This window comes from Electrona antarctica, assembly GCF_951216825.1.
Source record: "Electrona antarctica genome assembly, chromosome: 21".
NCBI lineage: Eukaryota > Metazoa > Chordata > Actinopteri > Myctophiformes > Myctophidae > Electrona > Electrona antarctica.
Window position 1 is genome coordinate 36,562,774 of NC_136802.1, and position 14,350 is coordinate 36,577,123.

Genomic DNA, 14,350 nt, shown 5'->3' on the forward strand with positions numbered 1-14,350 from the left:
CGATGTTTTTGTCCGTATAGGTCCAAAGTGCATGTGTAGAAGTTTTCATACATTTTGATCAAAGATCCTGGGAGGTGATACATTTTAAATGTTTTTCATATAATTAAAAATGGCGGGTGATCTAAAGGTCAGAGGTCAAAAGTCAGAGCACAAAAGTTGTTCGGCATGAGGAGACACATATGTGTATCAAAGTGTCATTGCCGACGGTCAAACGGTTCATGAGATATGCACGTTCAAAGTTCGCATTTTCAATTGAGTGCTATAGCGCCACCCTTTGGCCAATTGTCATGGGCTTCACATAGTCACCGTTTGGCATGGCCCTCTACCAGATTCCCGTGTTTCACGAAAACCGACTGCACCGTTCAGTCAGAACTGCAATTTTTGGCAGAAGAAGGAGGAGAAGAAAAAATATAGCTGCAAGCAGCGATAAAGCGGGACCAAGATAGAAGAAGAACAATGCGCAATAAGAACAATATGCACAAATAACACTGACGAGCTGAGTTGTCTGTACCGGGATTTGAACTCACAACCTTGTGGACCGAAGGCAGGAGCTCTACTGACTGAGCTACACAAAGACAATCAGTGACTACATTGTAAACAGCAAAACCATTCAGTGATTTGGTAACAAGAATGTGTGTCCTCATTTTGGGCATGTCTTTATCCATTACTACAGTGTGTTTTCACGCACAGTTAAAGTGTGTGTGTGTGTGTGTGTGTGTGCGCGTGCGTGCGTGCGTGCGTGGCTGCATGCGTGTGTGTGTTGGGCAGACAATCGTTCATAACCATGGATTTGGATTGAAGATCATCTCTTTAGTTTTTGTGGTGTTAAACATGTGACGGCCCTGCCCCTTCTGCCTCACTGTAGGCTAGCCGGCAGTCTCTGTGATGGCAGAGTGGAGCAGGCCGTCAGCCCAATTGTGCTCACCTGAGATGGGTGGAGCTTAGGGCAGTATATAGGGAGCTCTCCTGGCTGCAGCTCACTCTCTCTCTGTCCTCTCTGCAAGCAGGACCTGCTACGGGTTGCCACCTGGCTCAAGGGCCTAACCACCCTTTTGTTTTAGTTATGTCTTGCACCAGTTCATACAACACGCACACACCACTCTCCACACATCCATACACTGCAAACATTACTGATAACTGATATCCTCACATCCCACCCTTCATTACTTTGCTATTCTTGAGTTACTTTAATATAATAAACATCATTTAAAACGTTTATACTCATGTGTGGACTCCCTGTTTTTGCCATGCGTCCCCTAGTGCATGACAAATGGGGGCTCGTCAAATCAGAAACGGATGGGATGGGCTTTGTTACACCCACAGTTTGGACATTTTCCATATCAAAAGGTTTTGAAAGTGTGATTGTAGATCACATGTTTTGTGTTGTACTGTGGCTCACTCTGTGATTTTGTTTCCTTGTCACTATAGGCTGTCCTGTCTCTGGTTCTCTTAATTCGCTCCTGGTATACAAGGTTGCTGAGGCTGGGGGCAGGATGGCGTGGCAAAGTGGAGGAGGTAATGCGTATTAAGAGTTGAGCGTACAGGGGCATTGTTATACAGTATTAGGTGGCTATTGGATTTGTTTAGTTTTGGATAATATGGGTTCTTGGTTGCTAATTTGTGTTTTGTTTCCTTTTAGATAATGTGGTGGAAACTCATTTTTATGGAGGGGGGTGTGACGGCCCTGCCCCTTCTGCCTCACTGTAGGCTAGCCGGCAGTCTCTGTGATGGCAGAGTGGAGCAGGCCGTCAGCCCAATTGTGCTCACCTGAGATGGGTGGAGCTTAGGGCAGTATATAGGGAGCTCTCCTGGCTGCAGCTCACTCTCTCTCTGTCCTCTCTGCAGCTAAATCTGAGCTAAATCTACACGGAGACAAACAGTGACTACAATGTAAACAGAAAAATGATTCAGTGTGTTTGATAACAATCGTGTGTTGTCGTTTTGGGGATGTCATTATCCATTACTACAGTGTGTTCGCTGTTCATGTTTTCACGTACAAAGTTCTCTTCAACTGGAATTTCGGATAATGGTCCATACATTGTGTGTAGAATGTTTCACGCAAATTGCTCAAAAAACCAGGCATAAAATCAGGTATTAGCATTCTTCAAACTGCTCAAAATGGAGGGAAAAAGAGCTTACTTTTCAAAGTGACAGATGTGTTCCCCATGAGTCAAGGAACATATGGAAACAAGTGGCCAAACGAGGCATGAGTTATGACTGTTCAAAGGTTTCATTTTCAAATAATGTAATAACAAAAATGTGCTACGATTATTTGTCCGTATAGGTCCAAAGTTCAAGTGTAGAAGTTTTCGTGCATTTTTATCAAAGATCCTGGGAGCAGATACATTTTAACTGTTTTTCATATAATTCAAAATGGCGGGTGATCTAAAGGTCAGAAGTCAAAAGTCAGAGCACGAAAGTTGTTCGCCATGAGGAGACACATATGTGTATCAAAGTGTCATTGCCAACGGTCAAACGGTTCATGAGCTATGCACGTTCAAAGTTAGCATTTTCAATTGAGCGCTATAGCACCACCATTTGGCCAATCGACATGGGCTTCGCATAGTCACCGTTTGGCATGGCCCTCTACCAGACTACCGCGTTTCGCAAAAAACGACTGCACGGTTCAGTAGTTTCCAAAACCGCAATTTTCATTAGCTCATAAAAACTTCATTTTTTCACTTAAAGAAAATGTGCTACGATTATTTGTCCGTATAGGTCCAAAGTTCACGTGTACACGTTTTCGTGCATTTTGATCAAAGATCCTGGGAGCAGATACACTAACTGTTTTTCATATAATTCAAAATGGCGGGTGATCTAAAGGTCAGAGGTCAAAAGTCAGAGCACGAAAGTTGTTCGGCATGAGGAGACACATATGTGTATCAAAGTGTCATTGCTGACGGTCAAACGGTTCATGAGATATTCACGTTCAAAGTTTGCATTTTCAATTGAGTGCTATAGCGCCACCATTTGGCCAATCATCATGGGCTTCGCATAGTCACCGTTTGGCATGGTCCTCTAGAAGCCTACTGTATATTACTTCTTAAAATAAGATTTAAATGTAATATATTACTTCTTAAATCAGATTCACGTCAGTCTGCTGTTCAAATTAGATTTAAACTTACCTTCAATAATGCCGTCAGTGGTGACAATGTTAGCATGAGAGGTGATCTTAATGCAGTCACTCAGGGGCACCCTTCCAGGACAGATGGAGCATTGGGACTCGGGAGGAATCAAGTATGCTCCTTAGTCTTCCTCTTCCGCAAGTCCTCTTGCAGTACAGCTGGAAGCTTCTTTCGGTTGAATATGTATTCGACCATCCTTTTCAGCATCTCACCTTCGGGAGGGTATACCGATTCATCACTCCTGCCGTCCAAAGATCCATGTTGTCCAACTTCTTCCTCCATTTGCAATGAATGCTGTTGATCTCACCCGCCTGAAGAGGTCTCGATGTTCCTGAAAGAGGTGCCACTTTGCAATGTATTTGTGAGCGCATGACCTGCAAGAGCTGTTGCAACCACAATGCCAGGTGTTCTCCTTCTTATTATAGACGACCATCACCCGTCCAAGACGACTGTAATAAGAGACTGATGGCTCATGGACAGACACACAATATTTTGGAAACATCAGGGTGGTACAAACAGACAATGGAGCTTGCTGTGCACTGGCAGCCTCTTTTCTTTTCATGCACTCCCTCAACTTGTCTTCCCCAAACCATCTCTGCGTCACCATCAACTGCAAGGTGTCTTGAAGCAACTCTGGGGCTGTAACCGTCACTGTACAGTAAGTAGTCAAGTGAGCGGAGGTGAACACATCTGAAGCTTGTGAGATCACTTCTTAAGGCCACTTCTTGATTCTGCCAGAGGACACTGGACAGAGGAGGGCTCCAGAGGACACTGGACAGAGGAGCGCTCCAGAGGACACTGGACAGAGGAGGGCTCCAGAGGACACTGGACAGAGGAGGGCTCCAGAGGAGACTGGACAGAGGAGGGCTCCAGAGGAGACTGGACAGAGGAGGGCTCCAGAGGAGACTGGACAGAGGAGGGCTCCAGAGGACACTGGACAGAGGAGGGCTCCAGAGGAGACTGGACAGAGGAGGGCTCCAGAGGGCACTGGACAGGTGGCAGCAGAGGACACTGGACAGGCGGCAGCAGAGGACACTGGACAGAGGGCTCGAGAGGAGACTGGACAGGCGGCAGCAGAGGACACTGGACAGAGGAGGGCTCCAGAGGAGACTGGACAGGCAGCGGATACTGCACAGAGGAGGGCGGACACTGGACAGGCAGCGGCAGAAGATACTGGACAGAAGAGGGCTCCAGAGAGGACAGCTGCATGGAACGCTTCAGTGGAGGCTCCAGAGAGGAAGACTCCAAAGAGGACAAATGTTGGTGACGCTTCAGAGAGACTGGCTTAGGCTCCCGTTTCGAATGGGATCAGTGTATTGAAACGGGGAAAATCAGGTGCAATCAGGCCTTTCAATAGACTGAGTAGACGTCTACCCGTCTACTCAGGTGCTCAGTAGGTTGATTCCTTCCGATTGTGTCGGTTGATCTGTGCAGTTTAATGCATCGCATGCAGCTACTGGAGCTCAGTAGGTGATCATTCCTTTCAATGCAGCCGTAACATCGAACATGCACTGCTCCCGTGCTTGCGGTTATGTTTAGGTTAGGATTAGAGATGCACTGCTCCCGTGCTTGCGGTTATGTTTAGGTTAGGATTAGAGATAGGGATAGTAATTTCGGAACAAGGAACCTTCTGACTAACGACACGGCACCGCTCCAGTAGCTGCATGCGATGCATTAAACTGCACAGATCAACCGACACAATCGGAAGGAATCAACCTACTGAGCACCTGAGTAGACGGGTAGACGTCTACTCAGTCTATTGAAAGGCCTGATTGCACCTGATTTTCCCCGTTTCAATACACTGATCCCATTCGAAACGGGTGGCTTAGGACACTGGACATAGGGTGGGTCCACGAGACGCTGCAGATAGGACGGCTCTGGGTCTTCACATTTTAGCATAGTTGAACTGGACCTCATCTACAGATTGAAATGATCAGAGTCTAATAGTTTGGCCAACACTTGCGTATCATCAAATGGCAATTGGCTTCGCCCGATGTGGGGCTCGAACCCACGACCCTGAGATTAAGAGTCTCATGCTCTACCGACTGAGCTAACCAGGCACAAGTACCATGTTCACAGCTGCATTCTTTCACCGAATGTAAAGAGGTCCATGAACGAAAAAATATTGTGGGCAAATGGGCAATACACAATAGTTACGAACTTGCTTTCGGAGGTACTGCTGGGATTTGAACCCAGGGTCTCCTGTTTACAAGACAGGCTCTTTCACCGCTAAGCCACAGCACCTGCCTAATAGCATGATGTTATTGATGACATGAGATTAAGAGTCTCATGCTCTACCGACTGAATTTACCAGGCACAAATAATATTTACATAGCTGCATTATTTCACCAGAAGCATCTCTGGAAATCTAAGCATGCATGCAACATTTCAATCAAATGTCAAGAGGTTCATGAAAGAAAAACTATTGTGGGCAAAAAATAATGTTGTTAGGAATTTGCTTTCTGAGGTACTGCTGGGATTTGAACCCAGGGTCTCCTGTTTACGAAACAGGCGCTTTCACCAGCTAAGCCACAGTACCTGACCAAAAGCCTGATGTTAAAGATAGAAGATGTGATTCTCTGATAAAGTAAATTAGTTATTAAAGTTCTAAACAAATTCATATTGCAATGTGCATGCTATATTTTACATATGGAACAAGACAAGACTCCATTGTGATTAGAACTGTAGCCAACAGCAAAATCTAGTGGACACATTCAACCTGTAGAGAGCAGGGCATCACACATTTTAGCATAGTTGAACTGGACCTCATCTACAGATTGAAATGATCAGAGTCTAATAGTTTGGTACACACTTCCGTATCATCAAATTGAAATTGGCTTCGCCCGATGTGGGGCTCGAAACCACGACCCTGAGATTAAGAGTCTCATGCTCTACCGACTGAGCTAACCAGGCACAAGCACCATGTTCACAGCTGCATTCTTTCACCGAATGTAAAGAGGTTCATGAAAGAAAAACTATTGTGGGCAAATGGGCAATACACAATAGTTAAGAACTTGCTACCGAAGGTACTGCTGGGATTAGAACCCAGGGTCTCCTGTTTACAAGACAGGTGCTTTCACAGCTAAGCCACAGCATGCGCCCCAAAAGCCTGATGTTAAAGATAGATGTGATTCTCTGATAAAGTAAATGAGTTATTAAAGTTCTAAACAAATTCATATTGCAACCTGCATGCTATATTTTACATAATGGAACAAGACACATCTCCATTGTGATTAGAACTGTAGCCAACAGCACAACCTAGTGGACACATTCAACCTGTAGAGAGCAGGGCATCACACATTTTAGCATAGTTGAACTGGACCTCCTCTACAGATTGAAATGATGTGGGGCTCTAACCCACAACCCTGAGATTAAGAGTGTCATGCTCTACCGACTGAGCTAACCAGGCACAAGCACTATGTTCACAGCTGCATTCTTTCACCGAATGTAAAGAGGTTCATGAAAGAAAAACTATTGTGGGCAAATGGGCAATACACAATAGGTAAGAACTTGCTTTTGGAGGTACTGTTGGGATTTGAACCCAGGGTCTCCTGTTTACGAGACAGGCAATTTCACCGCTAAGCCACAGCACCGACCCCTCTGATAAAGTAAATGAGTTATTAAAGTTCTAAACAAATTCATATTGCAACCTGCATGCTATATTTTACATAATGGAACAAGACACATCTCCATTGTGAATAGAACTGTAGCCAACAGCACAACGTAGTGGACACATTCAACCTGTAGAGAGCAGGGCATCACACATTTTAGCATAGTTGAACTGGACCTCATCTACAGATTTAAATGATCAGAGTCTAATAGTTTGGCCAACGCTTCCGTATCATCAAATGGCAATTGGCTTCGCCCGATGTGGGGCTCGAACCCACGACCCTGAGATTAAGAGTCTCATGCTCTACCGACTGAGCTAACCAGGCACAAGTACCATGTTCACAGCTGCATTCTTTCACCGAATGTAAAGAGGTCCATGAAAGAAGAAATATTGTGGGCAAATGGGCAATACACAATAGTTAGGAACTTGCTTTCGGAGGTACTGCTGGGATTTGAACCCAGGGTCTCCTGTTTACACGTGCGCTGCTTCTGCATGCATGCGCTTATTGCGCTCCAACTCAGAAGAGGCAGAAGTTGAACCAGCGAAAGAAATCAACACAAATGTACTTTTTAAACTTTCGTTTCCCCTCTCTTTTCTTCCCTGGCGGATCTCAAGGCTACAGATCTCGAGACAAATGATCTGTGCATTTATTTACAATTGATTTGTTTTATTTATTTATAATAAAACAGTTGCTTGCTGTAGAAGGCCTTATATTTTAATAGTTTTTGGATTAAGGTTGGTGAGGTTGTAAAGCTATGTGCTAAAGTCCAATATATATTTTGTACATGCATGTGAGACACATTAATTGTGTCTCCGAACATATGTTTTATTCATATTAATTAATTCCTGCCATTAAAAAATATATGTTATCTAACATGATTTCATTGAATTGCGCTAAATACATTACAACTTCATTATGTAGGCAGTAATTTATTGGACTGCTGTTTCTGTTAACGTCCATATTGTGAGCAGAGCTTGTAGATTGGCTACTTTTGGTAATTCTTTACCAAAAGTACCCGATCTACAAGCTCACAACACGGACGTCGCGTTGCTTATAGATCGGCTATTTTTACCGTATCCCCCCCCCCCCCCCCCCCCCCCGGATTAGCGGGGGTTCATAATCATGCTGCTGATATTTTCATATTGTCAAGTGCACTGTTTTCATATTGCTGGATAATGGATATAATATTAATTTATTGATAATAATCATAGGCCTATGTTATTTTAAAATAATAACCTTTTTATCATCATTTCAGCAGCAGCGTTTTGACTGGTTTTTTGTAGTCAGTTGATTCTTCATATCCAATTGAGTGAAACGGCTGGGATGATTTGTTTATTTTTCATACAGTTCCTTATGAGGCGATCTGAAAAAACCCTATGGGGATTACAATGCAAATAAAAAGTACATGAACCCGCGGACCTATAGCGCCCTCTACCGATATTGACGTCAGAGTCGGTGCTCCCCATACAGGGAGTATTGTCCGAATTAATCACTATTTGAGTCCACTGAGTCTGGGGCTGCGTTCGAATTCATTCCCTATGCCCCATATAGTGCACTACTTTGGGGTTCCGCCATTTTGTTATAGTGTCCGAATATATAGTGAGCATTTTTGCACCCTAATGTAGTGGACTGAAGTATCCCACAATGCACCGGGAACCATCGTTCATGGGTTCACGGTTTCGCGCCCTGCTGCCGACACTACTTTTACAACCGCGGACTTTTTTATTAGTTTTTGGATTAAGGTTGGTGAGGTTGTCATTTATGTGCTAAAGTCAAATATATATTTTGTACATGCATGTGAGACATATTAATTGTGTCTCCGAACATATGTTTTATTAATACTAATTAATTCCTGCCATTAAAACATATATGTTATCTAACATTATTTCATTGAATTGCGCTAAATACATTAAAACTTCATTATGTAGGCAGCAATTTATTGGACTGCTGTTTCTGTTAACGTCCGTATTGTGAGCAGAGCTTGTAGATCGGCTATTTTTGGTAATTCTTTACCAAAAGTACCCGATCTACAAGCTCACAACACGAACGTCGCGTTGCTTATAGATCGGCTATTTTTGCCGTATCCCCCCCCCCCCCCCCCCAGGATTAGCGGGGTTCATAATCATGCTGCTGATATTTTCATATTGTCAAGGTGGTGCACTGTTTTCATATTGCTGGATAATGGATATAATATTAATGTATTGATAATAATATGTTATTTTAAAAGAATAACCTTTTTATCATCATTTCAGCAGCAGCGTTTTGACTGGTGTCAGTTGATTCTTCATATCCAAATGAGTGAAACGGCGGGATGATATGTTTATTTTTCATACAGTTCTTTATGAGGCGATCTGAAAAAACCCTATGTGGATTACAATGCAAATAAAAAGTACAGAACCCGCGGACCTATAGCGCCCTCTACCGATATTGACGTCAGAGTCGGTGCTCCCCATACAGGGAGTATTGTCCGAATTCATCACTATTTGAGTCCACTGAGTCTGGGTCCCCGTATGGGGAGTAGGGAGTAGGGAACAACCCTAGCAATTCGAACGCAGCCATGGTCCCCGTATGGGGAGTAGGGAGTAGGGAACAACCCTAGCAATTCGAACGCAGCCTAATAGTTTGGTACACACTTCCGTATCATCAAATAGTAATTGGCTTCGCCCGATGTGGGGCTCGAACCAGGCACAAGCACTATGTTCACAGCTGCATTCTTTCACCGAATGTAAAGAGGTTCATGAAAGAAAAACTATTGTGGGCAAATGGGCAATACACAATAGTTAAGAACTTGCTTTCGGAGGTACTGTTGGGATTTGAACCCAGGGTCTCCTGTTTACAAGACAGGCAATTTCACCGCTAAGCCACAGCACCGACCCCTCTGATAAAGTAAATGAGTTATTAAAGTTCTAAACAAATTCATATTGCAACCTGCATGCTATATTTTACATAATGGAACAAGACACATCTCCATTGTGATTAGAACTGTAGCCAACAGCACAACCTAGTGGACACATTCAACCTGTAGAGAGCAGGGCATCACACATTTTAGCATAGTTGAACTGGACCTCATCTACAGATTTAAATGATCAGAGTCTAATAGTTTGGCCAACACTTCCGTATCATCAAATGGCAATTGGCTTCGCCCGATGTGGGGCTCGAACCCACGACCCTGAGATTAAGAGTCTCATGCTCTACCGACTGAGCTAACCAGGCACAAGTACCATGTTCACAGCTGCATTCTTTCACCGAATGTAAAGAGGTCCATGAAAGAAAAAATATTGTGTGCAAATGGGCAATACACAATAGTTAAGAACTTGCTTTCGGAGGTACTGCTGGGATTTGAACCCAGGGTCTCCTGTTTACAAGACAGGCGCTTTCACCGCTAAGCCACAGCACCTGCCTAATAGCATGATGTTATTGATGACCTGAGATTAAGAGTCTCATGCTCTACCGACTGAGTTTACCAGGCACAAATAATATTTACATAGCTGCATTATTTCACCAGAAGCATCTCTGGAAATCTAAGCATGCATGCAACATTTCAATCAAATGTCAAGAGGTTCATGAAAGAAAAACTATTGTGGGCAAAAAATAATGTTGTTAGGAATTTGCTTTCTGAGGTACTGCTGGGATTTGAACCCAGGGTCTCCTGTTTACGAAACAGGCGCTTTCACCAGCTAAGCCACAGTACCTGACCAAAAGCCTGAGGTTAAAGATAGAAGATGTGATTCTCTGATAAAGTAAATGAGTTATTAAAGTTCTAAACAAATTCATATTGCAATGTGCATGCTATATTTTACATATGGAACAAGACAAGACTCCATTGTGATTAGAACTGTAGCCAACAGCAAAATCTAGTAGACACATTCAACCTGTAGAGAGCAGGGCATCACACATTTTAGCATAGTTGAACTGGACCTCATCTACAGATTGAAATGATCAGAGCCTAATAGTTTGGTACACACTTCCGTATCATCAAATAGTAATTGGCTTCGCCCGATGTGGGGCTCGAACCCACGACCCTGAGATTAAGAGTCTCATGCTCTACCGACTGAGCTAACCAGGCACAAGCACTATGTTCACAGCTGCATTCTTTCACCGAATGTAAAGAGGTTCATGAAAGAAAAACTATTGTGGGCAAATGGGCAATACACAATAGGTAAGAACTTGCTTTCGGAGGTACTGTTGGGATTTGAACCCAGGGTCTCCTGTTTACAAGACAGGCAATTTCACCGCTAAGCCACAGCACCGACCCCTCTGATAAAGTAAATGAGTTATTAAAGTTCTAAACAAATTCATATTGCAACCTGCATGCTATATTTTACATAATGGAACAAGACACATCTCCATTGTGATTAGAACTGTAGCCAACAGCACAACCTAGTGGACACATTCAACCTGTAGAGAGCAGGGCATCACACATTTTAGCATAGTTGAACTGGACCTCATCTACAGATTTAAATGATCAGAGTCTAATAGTTTGGCCAACACTTCCGTATCATCAAATGGCAATTGGCTTCGCCCGATGTGGGGCTCGAACCCACGACCCTGAGATTAAGAGTCTCATGCTCTACCGACTGAGCTAACCAGGCACAAGTACCATGTTCACAGCTGCATTCTTTCACCGAATGTAAAGAGGTCCATGAAAGAAAAAATATTGTGGGCAAATGGGCAATACACAATAGTTAAGAACTTGCTTTCTGAGGTACTGCTGGGATTTGAACCCAGGGTCTCCTGTTTACAAGACAGGCGCTTTCACCGCTAAGCCACAGCACCTGCCTAATAGCATGATGTTATTGATGACCTGAGATTAAGAGTCTCATGCTCTACCGACTGAGTTTACCAGGCACAAATAATATTTACATAGCTGCATTATTTCACCAGAAGCATCTCTGGAAATCTAAGCATGCATGCAACATTTCAATCAAATGTCAAGAGGTTCATGAAAGAAAAACTATTGTGGGCAAAAAATAATGTTGTTAGGAATTTGCTTTCTGAGGTACTACTGGGATTTGAACCCAGGGTCTCCTGTTTACGAAACAGGCGCTTTCACCAGCTAAGCCACAGTACCTGACCAAAAGCCTGATGTTAAAGATAGAAGATGTTATTCTCTGATAAAGTAAATGAGTTATTAAAGTTCTAAACAAATTCATATTGCAATGTGCATGCTATATTTTACATATGGAACAAGACAAGACTCCATTGTGATTAGAACTGTAGCCAACAGCAAAATCTAGTGGACACATTCAACCTGTAGAGAGCAGGGCATCACACATTTTAGCATAGTTGAACTGGACCTCATCTACAGATTGAAATGATCAGAGTCTAATAGTTTGGTACACACTTCCGTATCATCAAATTTAAATTGGCTTCGCCCGATGTGGGGCTCGAAACCAGGACCCTGAGATTAAGAGTCTCATGCTCTACCGACTGAGCTAACCAGGCACAAGCACCATGTTCACAGCTGCATTCTTTCACCGAATGTAAAGAGGTTCATGAAAGAAAAACTATTGTGGGCAAATGGGCAATACACAATAGTTAAGAACTTGCTTTCGGAGGTACTGTTGGGATTTGAACCCAGGGTCTCCTGTTTACAAGACAGGCAATTTCACCGCTAAGCCACAGCACCGACCCCTCTGATAAAGTAAATGAGTTATTAAAGTTCTAAACAAATTCATATTGCAACCTGCATGCTATATTTTACATAATGGAACAAGACACATCTCCATTGTGATTAGAACTGTAGCCAACAGCACAACCTAGTGGACACATTCAACCTTTAGAGAGCAGGGCATCACACATTTTAGCATAGTTGAACTGGACCTCATCTACAGATTTAAATGATCAGAGTCTAATAGTTTGGCCAACACTTCCGTATCATCAAATGGCAATTGGCTTCGCCCGATGTGGGGCTCGAACCCACGACCCTGAGATTAAGAGTCTCATGCTCTACCGACTGAGCTAACCAGGCACAATTACCATGTTCACAGCTGCATTCTTTCACCGAATGTAAAGAGGTCCATGAAAGAAAAAATATTGTGGGCAAATGGGCAATACACAATAGTTAAGAACTTGCTTTCGGAGGTACTGCTGGGATTTGAACCCAGGGTCTCCTGTTTACAAGACAGGCGCTTTCACCGCTAAGCCACAGCACCTGCCTAATAGCATGATGTTATTGATGACCTGAGATTAAGAGTCTCATGCTCTACCGACTGAGTTTACCAGGCACAAATAATATTTACATAGCTGCATTATTTCACCAGAAGCATCTCTGGAAATCTAAGCATGCATGCAACATTTCAATCAAATGTCAAGAGGTTCATGAAAGAAAAACTATTGTGGGCAAAAAATAATGTTGTTAGGAATTTGCTTTCTGAGGTACTGCTGGGATTTGAACCCAGGGTCTCCTGTTTACGAAACAGGCGCTTTCACCAGCTAAGCCACAGTACCTGACCAAAAGCCTGATGTTAAAGATAGAAGATGTGATTCTCTGATAAAGTAAATGAGTTATTAAAGTTCTAAACAAATTCATATTGCAATGTGCATGCTATATTTTACATATGGAACAAGACAAGACTCCATTGTGATTAGAACTGTAGCCAACAGCAAAATCTAGTGGACACATTCAACCTGTAGAGAGCAGGGCATCACACATTTTAGCATAGTTGAACTGGACCTCATCTACAGATTGAAATGATCAGAGTCTAATAGTTTGGTACACACTTCCGTATCATCAAATTTAAATTGGCTTCGCCCGATGTGTGGCTCGAAACCAGGACCCTGAGATTAAGAGTCTCATGCTCTACCGACTGAGCTAACCAGGCACAAGCACCATGTTCACAGCTGCATTCTTTCACCGAATGTAAAGAGGTTCATGAAAGAAAAACTATTGTGGGCAAATGGGCAATACACAATAGTTAAGAACTTGCTTTCGGAGGTACTGTTGGGATTTGAACCCAGGGTCTCCTGTTTACAAGACAGGCAATTTCACCGCTAAGCCACAGCACCGACCCCTCTGATAAAGTAAATGAGTTATTAAAGTTCTAAACAAATTCATATTGCAACCTGCATGCTATATTTTACATAATGGAACAAGACACATCTCCATTGTGATTAGAACTGTAGCCAACAGCACAACCTAGTGGACACATTCAACCTGTAGAGAGCAGGGCATCACACATTTTAGCATAGTTGAACTGGACCTCATCTACAGATTTAAATGATCAGAGTCTAATAGTTTGGCCAACACTTCCGTATCATCAAATGGCAATTGGCTTCGCCCGATGTGGGGCTCGAACCCACGACCCTGAGATTAAGAGTCTCATGCTCTACCGACTGAGCTAACCAGGCACAATTACCATGTTCACAGCTGCATTCTTTCACCGAATGTAAAGAGGTCCATGAAAGAAAAAATATTGTGGGCAAATGGGCAATACACAATAGTTAAGAACTTGCTTTCGGAGGTACTGCTGGGATTTGAACCCAGGGTCTCCTGTTTACAAGACAGGCGCTTTCACCGCTAAGCCACAGCACCTGCCTAATAGCATGATGTTATTGATGACCTGAGATTAAGAGTCTCATGCTCTACCGACTGAGTTTACCAGGCACAAATAA

The 14,350-nt window shown here is 43.2% G+C and overlaps 2 protein-coding genes across 3 annotated transcripts in view; both read left to right on the plus strand.

Annotated features, from left to right (window-relative positions):
* The window catches only part of LOC306914200 (netrin receptor UNC5D-like), a 594,918-nt gene that overhangs the window by 271,311 nt on the left and 309,257 nt on the right, over positions 1-14,350 (plus strand). The gene's annotated exons all lie outside the window — the stretch shown is intronic.
* Positions 4,333-14,350, plus strand: part of LOC306913762 (netrin receptor UNC5D-like) — a gene marked incomplete at its 5' end in the record, with an annotated part of 85,177 nt that continues 75,159 nt past the window's right edge. Inside the window, one exon of the mRNA XM_079490575.1 lies at positions 4,333-4,384. Coding sequence (XP_079346701.1) covers positions 4,333-4,384 — 52 coding nt within the window. The remainder of the gene's footprint in view (positions 4,385-14,350) is intronic.